Source organism: Eptesicus fuscus, chromosome 16, assembly GCF_027574615.1.
Source record: "Eptesicus fuscus isolate TK198812 chromosome 16, DD_ASM_mEF_20220401, whole genome shotgun sequence".
Lineage (NCBI taxonomy): Eukaryota > Metazoa > Chordata > Mammalia > Chiroptera > Vespertilionidae > Eptesicus > Eptesicus fuscus.
This window is the reverse complement of record NC_072488.1, coordinates 42,738,963-42,756,159: the sequence shown is the minus strand read 5'-3', so window position 1 is coordinate 42,756,159 and position 17,197 is coordinate 42,738,963. Positions and strand designations below refer to the sequence as shown.

Sequence of the window (17,197 nt, the reverse complement as noted above, 5' to 3'; positions counted from 1 at the left end):
CCCTTGACCGGAATCGAACCTGAGACCCTCCAGTCTGCAGGCCAATGCTCTATCCACTGAGCCAAACCAGCTAGGGCAATACTATATATATTTTCTTGCTCAAGTCCTTCCAGCTTTGGGAGCTTCTTTCATTCGCCTCCTGTGTCCTTTTGATATATTTGCATCACTTAAAAAAATAAAAATAAAAACATCTCTTTACTTTCTGACAGTATGAGATACCACAGGATCGTTTTGTAGATTTCCTGCTCCAGTCCTAGAATCAGACATTTCTCCAAAACATCCTGGCCTTTTTGTTTGTGTGTGTGTTGTTGTTTTTTGAGAATGTTACTAAAAACCAAAATGTGGGTGTTGTTGCTTCTCCTTGGCTGAGAGATCTAGGTAATGCATGCATGGGCATCTAACTGGCTTTTGAAAAGATCATTACATGTGCAATATGGTGACAGGACTTGAGGGAGGCAAGACTAGAGGCAGGGAGAACTAAAGTTAGAAGACTAATTGGATTACAGCCAGGTGAGATGGTGGCCTGCAGGGAGGCCTGTGATGGGAGAGATTACAGTTTATGATAAAGGATGCAAACAAACAGCTGAAGAGATATAAAGGGTGTGGTCAGGGAAGGCCCAGAGCACAAGAGCTTCTGTCCCTGAGGAACTGGGGAGCAATTCCCTCCTGGCACATGGATGTGTTCACCAACCAGGAAACTCCTTGAAAGTTTGTGAGCTTTTATAACTCAATCTCGAGGCCCCCTCTCCTACCTGGAGGTGAGGTGGGATGGTTGGGGTGGGATTGGAGAGGTAGGAGCTTGCTCTTTCTGGGACCAGCTTCCACCCTGAAGCCATCTAAGGGTCCACCCCTACTCACCTTATTAGCATAAACTCAAGGGTAGTTGAAAGGGGCTTGCTATGAATAACAAAAACACTCCTATTACTCAGGAAGTATATTGGGCTTTAGGAGCTCTGATCCATGAACTGGGACAGAATCCAGTATATGTTTCATTCTACCACAGACCCTTACCTGCCATGCTAGTTGTGAGGTCCTGAGTGGACAGCGAGGCCCTGAAAGGGTCTAGGGCTAGGATTAAGTTAGCCATGGGTCACAAGGATTTTTTTCTGCAAAGCTGGGAAGGAACCTCTGATCTCCTAAATTGCTGGTGAAAGTGTTTGTGATTTGGGGGCAGAGGCTAGCGTTTGAGGGCTACGCTGGAGAGCAGATGTTGGGGTGATGGGCCTGAGGAGAGGGTGAGGACTGGTGTGGACTGGGAAGAGGAAGAGGATAGGGCCTGGGCAGACTGGTGCCTGGGTGTCCTGTGGGGAGGGGCCTTACTGGGGTGCTTCTGCAGAGTCAGCGGGGAGGGGAGAAGGAGGAAGGCAGAGTTTAGGTGTGGTCAGGAGCATAAAAGTCCAGGGTATCTCAGCTTCCTTCCCACCTCTACTGGCCCACAGCACAACCTCAGGAGCTGAGGCGGGGAGCAGCACTGGAGGAGAAAGGAAGCAGAGATGAATGGTGACAAGGCCCACTTCCGCAGAGACCACCAGTCTGTCTCCCTGCACCCCCATGGTGAGGACACTGGGGGCTAAGCCGTCCTCAGTCAGGCACTGGCTTGCTTGTCCTCCAGCCCTCCGCCATTTTCTCAGCCCCCTCTTAGCAGCCCAGAGCTCCCTATGCTCATTGCTATGTCAGCCTCCAGAACAAACAGGCAAGGGCAGAAGGTGGGTCTGGAGAGGACAGAGAGGCAGGACACCCTCCAATCTCTGCACAAAATCCCCAGACCTTTATTTAAGGATGGCAACCTGGCAAGAGAGAGCGTGAACTTAGAATTCTGAGGGACCTGGTTTTGAATCCCATCTCTGTACCCCAGGAGGTTCAGGGGATCAGCTCCCAGACTCCCTGGCACAGCCCTTCTTAGGACACGGACAGGGGGCCTTCTGACCCAGGCAGAGGGAGTCTCCAGGACTGATCCATGTCCGTTTGTGGAGGAGGCAGTAGCCCCAAAGACCTGTGAGTCTTGCTCTGGTCAGGATTCATGGGCGAGACTGGCCCTGGGACTCTGAGGTCAGGATTCTTGCCCTCTCCTTCCCATCCTGCCTCCCTCCATCCTTCCCTCTTCTTTCATTCAAATCACACTTCTGTTGCCCTCCCTGTCCAGGCTAGGTTCTGTACCCTGTACATCTTTGCCAGCCTTTGTGTTGCTACCAGGCTTCATTCCCCTTCTCTGTGACAAGTGCAGGTGTTCTCATCCCTATCAGACAGGCCAGGAGACTGAGCCCGAGGGGCTAACTCTGCCCAGCCCGCACTCTCCTCCTGGACACTGGTGTCTCCCCCACAGGCCTGGACTCCTCGGCAGTGGCTCCAGCAGCCCCCAAGATGTCAAGGCTTATTCTGCCCAGCCTGGTATTTATGGTCATGATCATTGCCATCTCTCTTATGGCTCTCTTTGTTGTGGGTAAGCTCCTAGGTAATCGGAATCCCACAGACTCTCCCTTTCCTGGAAAGAGGCCACTGACCAAGGGGGCCTCCCAAGAGCAGAAGCTCCGAGGGGTACTGGGTGCCACCTCCCTCCTTCTGGAACCTGACTGGGGGAGTGGGTAGCCCGTTCTCAGGCTCAATGCTGAGGGATTGTGCTGACCCAGGAATGGGGTGTCTCAGTTCTACAGAAACCAAGACCTGCACCAGAGGCCTATGCCTACTCCCAAGAGTTTCTGGGAGACAACACTACCTGGCAGTTACCGGTGGATCACGACAGTGAGTAGCCACAGTGGTGCCGATGGGTGGGAGGGAGCTAGGGCGTCCGGGTGCCCAAACCCTAGGATGGGCCTCTCCCCTAACACTCCCTGCCCTTGAATGAGTGTCACTATCCTCACAGAAAGGCATGATTTTTTTTTTAGAGAACAGCTTTATTGATGTATAATTGACACATAATAAAATACCCATATTTAAAATGTACAATCTAAGAACTTTGGACATATGTCTATACCCATGAAACCATCACCACAATCAAGATAATGAACATATTCATTATCCTTCTCCCAAATTTACTTGTGCCCTTCACCATCATTCCCTATCTCCTCCTCCCTTCATCCCCAGGTGACCACCGATCTACTTGCTGTAATGTAGATCACTTGGCTTTTTCTAGAGTTTTATATAAAAGGGATCATATAATGTATACTCTTTTTGAGTACTCTTTATCAGTCATGTGATTTGCAAATATTTTCTCAGTCCAGGCTTATCTTTTCATTCTCTTAACAAGATTTGAATTTTGATTATGTATAATTTATAGATTTCTTTCTTTTATGGGTTATGCTTTTGGTCTCATATCTGAGAAATCTTTGCCTATGCCAAGGTCACAAAGACATCCTTGATGTTTCTTTCTGGAAATGTTATAGTTTTGGGTTTTACATTTAGGCCTATGATTAATTTTGAGTTAATTTTTGTATATGAGATTCATTTTTTTGGCATATGGATATACAATTGTTTCAGTATCATTTGTTGAAACAATTATCCTTTCTCCACAAATTGCCTTTGTATCTTCATTGAAATCAATTGTTCATACATGTATGGGTGTATTTCTAGATTTTCTATTCTGTTCCATTGATCCACAATGGAACAGAATCAGCCTGGCCTGCACCCTTTTGCAGTCTGGGACTCCTTGGGAGATGACCGACTGATGGCTTAGGCCTGCTCCAGCCTGGGGAGTAGGCCTAAGCCATCAGTTGGACATCCTTAGCGCTGCTGCAGAGGCAGGAGAGGCTCCCACCTCTGCCCCTGCACTCGCCAGCTGCTGGGCTTCTGGCTGAGCAGCTTTCCCTCCGTGGGAGTGCACTGACCCAGCAACTCCTGTGTTGAGTGTCTGTCCCCTGATGGTCAGTGCACGTCATAGCCACTGGTCGTTCCACTTTTTGGTCTATTTGCATATTACCCTTTTATTATATAGGATTTGTCTATTAATATGACTCTTGGTGGCAGCTAGTTTACAGTAGGCAAGTATTTTATTTTATTTTTTATTTTTTAAATATATTTTATTGATTTTTTACAGAGAGGAAGAGAGAGGGATAGAGAGTTAGAAACATCGATGAGAGACAAACATCGATCAGCTGCCTCTTGCACACCCCCCACTGGGTATGTGCCCGCAACCAAGGTACATGCCCTTGACCGGAATCGAACCTGGGACCCTTGAGTCCGCAGGCCGACGCTCTATCCACTGAGCCAAACCGGTTTCGGCTAGGCAAGTATTTTAATCTTTCTGCCCCACAGTTCACTTGGGATAGGCCTTTATTTTATTTTATTTTTTTGGCTCATATTCTCAGGTGGCCTGTCCCCAGGGTCTCGGTGGCTGCAGGGAGCAGCAGGTTGCTTGAGGAGCACTCAGGGCTGTGTCGCAGACATTCCCCTTGGAAAATTTAAGAACACTCTGGTTGGCTCCATATAATTAATGTTTCCCTATGTAATGGGCCTCTTTGGCTGCCTTCTCCATTTCCTCCCTCCAGATCCCTACCACTTTGGGGTGGCAGAGTTACAAAAGACCCTCCAGATGTTTAAAGACCACGTGGAGAACTCCAGCACCTGGACCATGGAGATCCAGATGTTGATGTGCAGAGTGGACAATGTCAGTTCTCAGATCCAGATGCTCGGTGGTCATCTGAAAAATGCCAGTGCTGACATCCAGATGGTAAAAGGCATTCAAAAAGAAGCCAGTACCTTGACTTTCCAGGCTCAGATGTTAAAAAGTTCCTTGGACAGGGCCAGTGCTGAGATCCGGAGACAAAAGGGAGATCTGGAAAAGGCAAATGCTTTAAGTTCCCAGGCCCAGAGTTTTTTAAAAACCAGTTTAGAAAACACCAGCTTTGAGCTCAACATGTTAAGCAGAGGCTTAGAAGATACCAACAGTGAAATTCAGGCATTGAAGGCAGGGTTGGAAATGGCAAATGCCCAGGCCCAATTGGCAAACAATAGTTTAAAGAATGCTAATGCTCAGATCCTGGTTTTAAGAGGCAATCTGGATAGTGTCAATCATTTAAGGGTCCAGGATCAGGTTTTAAGTGATAGTTTGAAAAGAACCAATGCTGAGATTCAGAAGCTACAGGGAAGCCTGCAAAATGCAAGTGATTTAAACTCCCAGACCCAGACCCTTATAAAAGGCAGTTTAGACAACACTACTGCTGAGATCCAGTCATTAAGAGGTCATTTGGAAAGGGCTGGCAATGAGATTCACTTGTTAAAAAGAGATTTGGAAACAACCACTACCCAGACCCAAACAGCGAACAGTCGCCTCGAGCAGACCAATGCTCAGATCCAAGGATTGAAAACAGAACTGGAAAACACTAATGCCTTACATTCCAACATTCAGGTGTTAAACGATCAGTTGAAAAACGCCAGCAGAGAGATACAGATCCTGAAACAAGGAATGAAGAATGCTGCGACCTTACAGTCCAAGACCCAGATGCTAGAGAGCAATCTGCAGAAGGCCAATGTCGAGGTTCAGAGGTTAAAAGGGGAGTTAGAGAGCACTAAAGCACTAACTGAGAAAGTCCAGGAGCAGCAGAGTAGCCTGGAGACCCTCCGTGCAGCCTTTGCTTCGCAGGAGCAGCTACAGAAATCCCAAAGTAAGTGGGAGGGAGGGGTTGGCCTGGGGAAGGTACAGTCTCTTGGGAGGGTGGAGTCTCCTGTCCCTTTGGCCTTTTGCTCACTTCACCAGGCATCCCTCTGGGGAGAAGTGTGGGTGCTATAAAGGGGCCAAATCCAACCAAATAGGCTCAGTGTGCCCAGGCAGTGGTGGAAGTGACAGGCAGCAGAGTCCCTGCATTCAAGTTGTTTATCATCTGGGTAGACTGATACTTGCGTGGGGGGCGGGGGGGGGGGGGCGGGAAGAGACTATGTATGGTGATGGTGTGTGGAAAGACAACAGGTGCCAGTGGAGCCAGACAGCTTTATTTCTGACATCCTGCTATCACTAACTCTGATCAAGTTGCTTACCTTCCATTTTTTTCACCTGCAAAGTGAGGACAATAATATTCACCTCACAGGGGGGATTAAATGAGTTTACACATATAAAGCATTTAACACAGTATCCAGCATTCCTGCATTCATCTGACAAACATGTTTGAGGCCCTATTATGTATCAGGGACATAAAGATGAATAAGGTGTGATGCCCGCCCTTGAAGCTCACAGGCTGGTAGAGCAGCCTTGCATGAAAGGCATGAGGAGAGGCGGAGAGTCGTTAAGAGTTTTATGTGAGAGCAGGTCTAGGAACTGGGGGTGGGCAAGAGGAAAAGAAGGGAAAGAGAAATCTTCTGGGGGCCGATGTCCTCTGGTGTAGAGAAGGGATCTTCCAAGGGGCAGGGGGAGGAAATCTTTCGGAGGAGAAAAGATCAAAAGATGTTTTGTTGAGAAGATGGCCCTTGAACGGAGTCCTGGAAAACTAGTAGGTGTTTGACAAACAAATAGGGTAAGAACATAGCAGTTTCACAGGCATGGACATGTGAAGCCACGAGGTTCAGGAAACTTCAAGCAGCTTGTCTGACTGGACTGTGGCCAAGAGGGCAGTTGATGAGGTGCAGGCTGAAAGGACCGTAGGTGGGGGGCAGAATGGTGCTATCAAATTGTTTTAAATGCAACCACAGCATGAATTTCATTTTACCTTGTGACCCGGTATAATTATGTGTCACACACACACGCTTGCGCACACACACGCACACACGCACACCACAAACAAAACTTTTACCAGTGGTCAGTCCCTGGAGAGGTCAGGAAGCCAGCTCTCAGATACCCACAGCCAGCCCCCCTGGTTCTCTCTTGTCCCCAACTTTTGCTCCAGATGAACTTCTCCAGCTGATCCTGCAAGGCTGGAAAGTCTACGGCAGCAACATGTATTACTTTTCTCATGCCAAGAAGTCGTGGCTGGAAGCTGAGAAGTCCTGTGTGTCCCAGGGAGCCCACTTGGCCTCGGTGACCTCTGCAGAGGAGCAGGTCAGAGCTTTGGGTTTGGGATGGTACTGATGGGGTGGATATGGGATAAGGGCCATTGATACTTTGGCTTTGCCCCTCTCAGAGCAGTTGTGGCAGAAACTTTCATGTCATTTCATCAGTTAGGGAGCAAATATTTATTGAGTTCCAGTGACCATCTTGCACTGGAGGTAGAAGCACTGACAGCAAACCCCCAAGTCCTCAATGAATGAGGGCCACATCCATAGGCCCACAGATGTCAGCAGTGAGGAGAGGGAGGTGGCACCAGGTGACTGCCCTTAAAGTGTTGGAAACATTCTTCCCTTCCATCCCCTCATTTAGCCCCTCAGCCTCATCTCTGGTTGTCAATCTTGATTTTAACGTCAGTTAATCCAGTGGCTATGGAGGGTCCATGAACAGGAGACCCAACTTCTGGGCAAGGCTAGATGCACAATAGGAGTTTGAGGACCACCAAAGGCATTGTAGTTCTGGCTCATTTGCCAAAGGTACTTAGAATTTACTAGGGTTATTGACAAAGTAGGTTTGGCGTAATTCATTTTATAGAACTGCCCATCCCTGTGGTTATCCTGAGACTGCTCTTGTATGTCTGTCAAAGGACATGCTATTTTGTAAAACAAAACTTCTTAATAAACCATGGCCAGGTCTCCAGGATTCTCTCTCTCTCTCTCATAGCCCAGTCTCTTTGTCTCAGTAAAGCCACACTCCTGATTAAGTCAACATGGGAGAAGCTGAACTTCCCTTGAGGGGACCTGGCTGCTGACCTAGATCCTGGACAAACCATGGGAGGCGCAGGGGGGACCCGGCTCCTTCAGAGCTCCTTCAGGACCTGGCTCCTGCATGCCCTGGAACCAGGAGGCGGGGCCCTGGACTCCTCTTCTACATGGCTGAGGGAACCAACTCCTCACTCGGGGTCAAGCAGCACTGCCTTTTCTTTACAGGCATATCTGACAGGGTTCACACGGTCCTCCTACCACTGGATTGGCCTCACTGACAGGGGCACGGAAGGCTCTTGGCGCTGGATTGATGGGACACCATTCAATTTTGCCAGGAGCAGAGTGTGAGTCCAGTCACTGTCTGGTGTTGTCTTGGGCAGGCCTACTTAGTGATTCCCTGTCCTATGTGTGTATACCTGCCCACTGAGTGTTAGTGTTATATGTGTGATATATGTATGATATATGTTTGATGTGTGTATGGTGTATGTGATGTGTATATGCAGTGTGTGTGTTATTATTTATGATGTGTGTGTACAGTGTGTATTTATGATTATGTGTGATGTATGGGTGATATGTTTGTGCATGTGTGATGTGCATGATGTGTGTGATGTGTATGGCGTGTCTGTGTACACATGGGCATATTTGTGATCTTTGCCTGAACCCCTCCTCATGGTCTTGGGGTTGGCAGGCAGCCCATAAGAAGACCTTCCTGTTTATTTGTTTGTTTTGCCTGTCTACACTCTACATAGGCCTGATCCCCCATCACAAGGTATCTGAATGTGAAATCTTGGGAGGGGGCTCATAGCTCCAGACACCCTTTCTCTCCCTTGATCCTCAGTAACTAAGGACAACCTCAGCAGAGCACCCTGATGCTGAGTCTGGGCCCAGCTTTGTTCCCATCCTGGGGCCACCAGGGAATTAGGGACCCATGTCACTTGAGCTCCTTATGCCACAGTGGAGGCAGTGGGACGGGGGGGAGGGGGTTCTTTCATCTAGCCTTCTTCTTTCCAGGTTTTGGTACGAAAATCAGCCAGACAACTGGCAGCACGGGAATGGGCAGGATGAAGATTGTGTTCATGTTCAGCAGAAGTGGAATGACAACAACTGTAATACCCTCCATCAGTGGGTCTGCAAGAAGCCCATCAGTCAGGGTGTGGCCTGAAGTAAGCCAGAGCTGAGGGCTCACTGCCCCTGCCAGCTCTGGACCCTTTCCACCATGATGTCCTGTTGAGCCTCTGAACCCAGCTTGTTCTCTGGGGCCTTCCATTTGGCCTTTTGTGTTTCCTGCCCTGTCCTTTTATTTAACCCTTCAAACATGCTTACCTCGCAGGACCCTATGGGATGAACAACTTCTCAAGGCAAGAGCCTTGCTGTGCTTCTGTATCCTCCTCAGCAACCAGTGCAGGCCTGTCAGACAGCAGGTCTTCAATAAACACTTGTGGATGAACAGAAGCTTTGTACTTGTCTCTGCGACAGCCGCCACACTCCCTTCTCCTGGGGTTGGTTCTCCTTCCTCAGTGTTCCTTCTCCTGAAACAAGTCATGGCCATCCCAGGTGTTCCCTGCATTTCCTTTGCTGCAGATGGGCTGGGGCTGGATTTTTCCAGCCTTTAAACCACTCCAAAACCTTCTTTCTATCCTTTGGCTGGTCTCGTCTTGTTTTCAGACTGTTACTATCTCTGGCTTTGGCCTCATCTTGTGACCCATTCATCCTTCCTGGGACTCAGCTTTCTGCCAGCTCACTTTAGAATAAGAATTTCTGAGCGGTTCTTTGCCCTGCCATGTGGTGTCCCCCCCATCCTATGCATCCAGAGGGAACCTTAACATTTCTGGAGTGCTTTCACTGCACAGCTCTCTCCCCTTTGTACTCCTTCCCAAATTCAAGCACTCTGTCTCCCCAAACTGCCATTTTTCTCTCTCCAGCTTAGTGAGACTGTCATGCCCCTGTGGTGCTCTCTTCCCTGCACTGTGGTCTGAAAAGAGTGTCAAGGAAGAAACCCTGGGGTGTTGTGGGCTCACCCGGTCTGCTTCCCCATCCAGGAGCTCAAATCTCAGTTTTGCTCTGTTGTCCAATGTCTGAAAATAATTGTTTTGTGTATTGTGTCCAGTTTTCTAGTTGCTTACAGCGAAGGGCTGGTCCAGTTACTCCATTTTGATCAGAAATGGAAATATGTTTATCTTTTATGATATCTTTGGTTGAATCAGACTTTAATCTGTGTGTATTCACATTTTCTTTTTGGCTTTTTCTTTCATGGCTTCTTAGCTTTTTATTAATCTTAGAGACTCCTCCTCCATCCCAGGATTGAAATAACATTTTGCTGTATTTCTTCTACTACTTTTATATAGCTTTATTTTTTACATTTACATTACTAAGCCATCTGGAATTTTCTTAAATATCATTAAATGATAACATACTCTTTTTCACTCACTTGAAAAGCCAACTTTTTCAAATACGAAATTCACAAGTTTGTTTCTGAACTCTTGATTGCATTCCAATGAAGTCCCTTTTCCTTTACGGGAAACATGTTGTTGTAATTATTGTAGTTTTATAATATGTTTGGTTATCTAGCAGGGCAAGACTCTTTGAAGTTTTTCAAAAGTTTTTAGATCTTCATGGGACAAGCTTGGTGATTGGTGGGTTCTACCGAAGGGCATGAAGTGGCTAGCTGCGTTTTTCATCAGAGTATTCCTGCATTTCTGATTTCAGTTCCTCCAAGTGAGTCAGGATAGTAAGAAGCTAGGGAGATTCCTTGACAAGTGGAATAAGGGAAACCGAGACAATATAATTAAGGCCAAAAATCTGAGCAATTTACATCCAGCTAGTGAATCACAAGGTTTTATCTTTCCTAACCAAGGACACTAAGGAGCAAATGGTTTACATATTCCACACCTTCCGGAGACAGAACAGCCTCAGTCCTGGTCCCTCTTCAATGATGTTCTTGATGACATTCTTTAACAACGAAACTAATCAGAAAATACCTCCTCACCCCTCTATACACACATTTTGATGAATCAACAGTTTGAAGGACATACCTGAAAAGCTAATGACTATTTGTTAAGAATAGAAATTTCTGAGCCTCCTCTGAGACCTCCCCAGGATTCTGGCCAAAGAAAGATAAGAAGCCTCGAGACAAAGGATCCATGGCGTGCTCTCTTGCAAGAGCACACCCACTCCTTGTATCTCTGCTGTTTTCTCCTAAACTCCAAGGGACCCCACAAGACTTGCAACCAGGGGAGCAGCCGTCAGTGGCAGCTTGACCTGAACTAATCCCCTAAATCAGTCTCTAAGGCCCCTTTCCTCTGACTTTTCCTCTCCTGCTGCTTCTTCCACCTTAAGCCTTCCCTTTATTTCACTGTCCCCAGCTTTACAAAACATACTCTCAAGAGCCACCTGGACCATGCTGTGAAATCTTTCCTACACAAAGTCAAGCACCCACACACTACTAGCAAGCCCTAGGCAGACCCACCCCAGGCCCAGACCCCATCCAGTAACACAAGGGTAACACACTCCTCAGAAAGAAATTCTTCAGTATTTGGCCTGGGAAGTAGAAGCTGAGCGGCGCACAGTCTATAGGCCCAGAGGGCAAAGGGGGCCGGACAGCTCACTGTTTCATATATAGAGGCCCCTGAAGCTCCCCGCTTCAGTCTGGCTGTGCAGACCTCTCTGGATATAAACCACCCTTCTGCAATATAGGCGGTGGGGTGTTGCCTGGTTACTGAAGGTGGGGGAGGGGATGAGTAAGCCAGTTCTTCTGTTTTCAGTCTGCCCTGCACCCCTGCCTTCAGAGGTAACAGGTACTTCTGAGTTCTGAGTTCACCGAGTTGTCCTGATTTTTATTCACTACCCCTATTCAGACACTACTACTGTGGTAGAGTTCCATTTTCTCAGTTTTGCTGAGTCAGTTACCACTCATCCATTCACTCCCAGCTTCCAAATTTTGTTGAAATGCCTTGTCTGCTATTGATTCTTCTTCTCCCATTCTCTTTGTCATCCTGTGTTTTTCTTGTTTTTATTTCTTCACTGTCATTATAGTAGAGTTTTGGAGAAAAACAGACATGAATGTGTGTATTTTTATTTTTAGGATTTTCCTGGCTTATACAAAATAATATAGCTGCCAGTGTTAAATAATATGTTCTGCTTTTTTGAAATTTACTGTGATTTTCTTTTGGTCTTGTATATGCTCACTTTTTATAAATGTTCCATAGGCATATTTATTACATTAGGCTTGTGATTGTTATTATTTAGACGTTCTATATCCTCATTTATAATTTGTCTGCCCAATCTATCAATTTCTCTAAGAGGATTAAAAAAACACAACTCTTGCATGTGTAACATTAATCTATGTGTATCATTTTCTCACAGTCTTGTATTTATAAAGCTTTTGATTTATATATTTCAGAGTTCCTTTGCTTTATGTCTAAGGATTCATAACCTCTAAATCTACTTGAAGAATTTTGCTTTTTATCAATATTCATTCAATCAAGGAATATTTATTGTGCCTTTACTATGTACCAAGCACTCTTCTAGGTTTTTGGGATTCAACAGTGAAACAAACAGATACAAGTCCCAGCCCTCCTGTAGTTGGTACTTTAGTAGGAGGCAGGGATACTCAGCCCCTCACAGTGACAGCAAGGAGTCCTGTGGAGCTTGAAACCTGAGGGAGGTGACATTCTGGAGTAGCAGGCAGCTCTGCATCATCAATCCAGCCGACCACAGCCTGTGGTCCAGAGGTAACGGGACAGGGACAAATAAACATGAAGGATTCTCTCCCGCTCACTCCAGAGTCAACCCTCATGCCTGGGCTGGCCCTGTCTCTCTTCCCAGGGAGGTTCTGAAAACTGCAATTTCCCCAAGAGGGAGTCAGAATGGCAGAGGAACCAAGTTGTCTGCAGACTGAGTGGAGCCATCTGAGGAGCCAGAGTGAAGTCCTCAGCTATCCCGGGGGGAAGTGGCCAGCTCTCACCCTGGAGGGCCTGTCCCACCCTGTCTCTGCTGTGGAAACCCTGTACAGCTGCCCCTTGTGGTGACCATGGATTGTGTTGGTGGCAGTAGCAGGCTGTGACAGACAACTGTCGCCACATGGGCTGTGCTGTTGGCACCTTGATGTCCACAGCCTTTTCTCCCAGAGCCATGGTTTCCAGTCTTTCTGGATACAAGGACCCAACCTGATCGAGGCTGGGCTCTCACACTGTGACTTAGGGCAGTGGTTGGCAAACTGCAGCTCGCGAGCCACGGTTTGCCGCTCTGTTGACTAATGAGTTTGCCGACCGCGACTTAGGGGACAGCCTGACTCTGGCAGAGGGGGAAGGAAGCATAGACTTCTTTGCTGTCATGAAATGACCTGCTTTTCTGGGGGCAGGGGACCACTTCTCAATCCGGAGAGTGAACACATTCTGGAAGATGTCTCAGCATTTTGAGGATGAGGAAAGGCACTTGTTTAGAGGAAAATGTGCCCATGTTATAGTCAGCAACTCTGAGTGTCCTCTACTAACACTTGCTCCCATACACTGTACCCAGCTTTAGGCCTGGGCCTTGGCCCAGTCCCCCCAGTATGCCTGCACCATGCCTGCCAGAAAGACCCTCTCCCTTTGTATTGTTCTCACTTAGAAGGGCCACTTATAAGTCACTCTAACTATCTGCTGCCAGCAATTCCTGCAGCTCAAAGCCAACCAATCCCACGTCAATGAAGGCCCCAGACCCCAGGAAAAATCACAGAAGAGTAAGGAGGCCTGGGTTGCTCTTGGGAAGGGTGATTCAGGATAGAAAAGGGACCTCCAGGACAAGGGTCTTCACAGCACAAATTTGCCTCTTAGCTCCCCCTATCTTCCCCAAAGTAGCCTGCACCCCACTGCTTCCTGACTCTCCCCTAAGCCCTGCTTTTGTTGTAATCTTAACCTTCTTATATCTGACAAGCATTTCCCATTCCCAGCTGTATGGGTCCCAGGGCTGGGATTCCAGGCCCTCTTCAAGGTGGCCCCAATGAGCCTTTCTTAATATCCCGGCTACCAGGCCATGGGAACCGAGCCCTGTGCTTCAGCGTCCTCTCAGCCAGCTCTGATGGCAGCTTTTGCACTGGTGCTCAGAACATCCCTCTGCACGAGCCCCTTAGGATTTATCTGTACAATAGCTGAATTTCTGGACATTCTGTCTGGCTCATAAATCATCTCTGCTGCTGTAGCCATCACTCACAGGACAGTGGGAATTACGTGAAGCAGGAGAGATTGGGGGTTATAGACCCAGGTTCTGTGGTCAGACTGGCTGGGTCCAATCCCAGCGTTGCCCCTTTCTAGCTGGGAAAACCAATTACCTGACTTTTGTGTCTTAGTTGTTCTTCTGTGAAAATATTAGAGTACCTCCCCCTTGAGGCTGTTGTGTGGATTAAGAAAGTTCTTGTATACAGGTTTACAATGGTGCATGGCACACGGATCCCTCTGTGCAACATCAGCTGTTACTGTTATGCCAGTGGCCTAATTAACTCCTCACTACAACTCTGAGGAAGGTTCTATTAAAATCTCCACTTTACAGGTGGAAAGATGAGGCCTAGAGTTTGAATGACTTGTCCAGAGGTCCTATGACCCCTTGTGCTACAGCACCTCTTCCATCTGACCTGCGACTAACCCTGGGGTCCTGTTTAAGTCTCAGTTGTTCCGTGAGGACCCACAGCCCGTGGGGCTCTAAGCTTCCACCTACCCCTGTGTGAAGGCTGCCCGGCATCTTTCTGCACCTGCTGAGGCTTCCTGGGGACAAAGACTGTGGGTCTGTTCCTCTTCTCTCCTCTTGGCAAAGAAGCACCTCTGACCCACTGTTAACTCTGCCGGTGATGTGGCCAACATTAACCCCAGCTCGTGCCCAGTGTGGGTGGAGGAGGAAGAGCCTCAAAGGAAGTGAGTGTGGGGCATGTATCACAGACCCTGCTTCTCTCTTGGGGCTCTGCTTGCCAATGGACAAAGTCAACTGGAAGCGTGGAGGGGCTGGGCCCACTGACTTAGGGAGGGAGGCCACTCAGACCTTGAGGAAAAAGAACTACAGTGGAGGCAGCAAATCTAAGCTCTAGGCTTGGCTGTGCCACTGACCAGCAGCGTGACCTTGGCTCGTCATTCAACTTCTCTGGCATCAATTTTCTCATCTGTACAATGGGACTTAAGTCTGATTCCCAGGGATATAGTGAGATAAAATAGTACATACTATGTGGTAAATAATATGTAATAACTAGAGGCCCTCATGCATGAAATTCATGCAAGAGTAGGCCTTCCTTCCCCCGGCTGCTGGCACCGGCTTCCCTCTGGCACCCTGGGACCCGGGCTTCCCTCGCAGCCCCGGCTTCACCTGGAAGGTTGTTTGGAAGAATGTCCGGTCTAATTAGCATATTCTGCTTTTATTATTATGGATAATAATACAAACTTATGTGATTATGAGTAACATTGCCAAGTTAATTTGGACAGGAATTCTGGGCAATGTAGACATGTCCCTTTGAAGTTTTTGATCCCTTTAAAAATGTCTTCCTTTGTATTCTCTTACTAAAGTTGCTTTTTAGCAGCTCTTTTGTGTCTTGACTGAGCTAAGGAGATTGAAGGAGTTGTGTTTGCGCCCCGGTCTGGTTGAGGTGATGGGGGGCTGCCGAGTGCACCCAGGATGGCAGATGTAGGAGGGAGTGCTCCTCTCAGTGGAGCCTCAGGGCAACGAACAGGCAACGATTGATGAGGTGAAAATGCTGGGGCATGAGATGGAGCAAGGAGCAATGTCTGTGTCTCAGGGTGGAAGATAAGACGGATTGGCTCTCTCAAACCCCATCCTCACTGCCCTGTTGCAGGCTGCCTTTTCTCACTGCTCCGTTTTCCAAGAACCCCGTGTACCCAGGCTTCTGGATGCCAATTACGGTGATCTCATTAGAAACACTTGTGCTCGCTTCCTAGTGTGGAAGTGAGGCAGGGCACACCTCCCTGCCCTTTTGTCTGTTTCCTGTGGACAAGCCCGGAGGTGGGCACTGTCTCTGCACAGGGTTCCAGAGCCCCTGCCCAGCTTTGGGGGACTGAGTGGCAGCTGCAGGAGCAATGGCTCCTTGCTCCCTGGTCTATAGGTTTGGTCGTGTGTGTTCTTGAACTCAGAGCTCCCCCTGTTCCTTCAATCCTCCCAAAGCTCGTGTAAGCACCTAAATCCCTGAACTAATTCCTTGGCCTCTACCTGGTACACCTAGAAGAGTTTCTGACCCTGCTCTGAACCTTGACTGCGCTGAGTGGCCTGGGACTTTGTTGCTTCAAGGTTTGATTCCTGCCGGGCACCAGCTCCATTTTTGGAAATGTCAACCAGGAGCAATGATGGAGGAGCATGCCTTGGGAAGAATCTGAGTACCTTGTTGACCATGAGGGGCAGAGATGCACTGCTGACCTATGCCTTTCACGCTGTTAGAGGAAGGAGAAATAAACTCTTTGTTAGACCCTTGCATTATTGGGAGATGGCCAGGTATCGGCACTAAGTGCCTATCAGGTGTAACAACTTAGCTCAGACTGCTCTCCCTCAGAAGATGGTTCAATGGAGGACTCTTAACAGCCAAGAGGCCAGAAAGTTACAGTTGGAGTTGAGGGAGGGGAGCAAATATCCTATATAATAAAACCTAATATGCAAATTGTCCCCTTCGGCGGGGGGGGGGGGGAGGGGGCAGTCGTTGGACTGGGAGTTCGGCAGCGAGACCAGGAGTTTGACCGCTTGCTATGATGTGGGCTGACCACCAGGGGGCGGTGCAGAACATGGTGGGCAATGGCGACGCGGCACCAGCAACGGCAACAGTGGAGTTGCTGCTGGCCCCGATGGGCACTGATGGGCCCCGACGAGAGTGGGACTGTGGCAGGATGGTGGAGCAGGTGAGGAGGTGGTGCCAGGCCAAGGCGAGGGCTGTGAGGCTGGAGGCATGAGCTGGGGCCCGATCTCCGCAGGCCACCCGAGGGACCCCACCCGTGCATGAATTTACGCATCAGGCCTCTAGTGAAAGAATATGGCTCTTACACTGGGTTCCTGATACACACCAGCTAGTCCACTCAAGGGTTTGGTGATAAAAACAGAACAATGTCAATAATGTCCTTTTTGATCCTCAGGGAAAATTAAGTAAATGGGTAAACTATCTCCATTTTCGGCTTCATCCCCTCACATTTGGCTCCTGTTGCCTTCGAAATGAACTTAGAGCAAACAAAAATATATTAAAAAATATAAATATGTATTAAAACATTTTTTCTTAAAGAAAGAGGGAAGTTACAAATAAGAAAAGGGGGAAAGTAGGGAGAAACCTGAGGTGTTGGATTGGAATTGGAAATAACAGTATGAAATGCTTTTTAAAACATACCTATCCATCTATATACACAGAGAGAGAGATGTAGTTTCCAGAGAGTGGGACCTGGCCTGCCGCAGCGGGCAGGGTGATGGGCACAGGTGGTCCAGGCCCCGCCCCCGCGGCGCCAGGGCTCGCGCGGCCCCAGGTGCGGCCCCAGGTGCCCGCAATAAGAGGCCCGGGCGGCCTCCGGCCCAGCGCGCAGCC

The 17,197-nt window shown here is 48.3% G+C and overlaps 1 protein-coding gene across 1 annotated transcript; it reads left to right on the top strand.

Annotated features, from left to right (window-relative positions):
• Window positions 1-1,472: 1,472 nt before the first annotated feature.
• Window positions 1,473-8,878, top strand: CLEC4F (C-type lectin domain family 4 member F). Its single transcript, XM_008147490.3, has 7 exons — window positions 1,473-1,554; window positions 2,324-2,440; window positions 2,644-2,739; window positions 4,482-5,597; window positions 6,810-6,961; window positions 7,897-8,015; window positions 8,683-8,878. The coding sequence occupies exons 1-7, from the start codon at window positions 1,494-1,496 to the stop codon at window positions 8,831-8,833; spliced, it is 1,812 nt and encodes a 603-aa protein (XP_008145712.3). The 5' UTR covers window positions 1,473-1,493; the 3' UTR covers window positions 8,834-8,878.
• The last annotated feature ends 8,319 nt before the right edge of the window (window positions 8,879-17,197 follow it).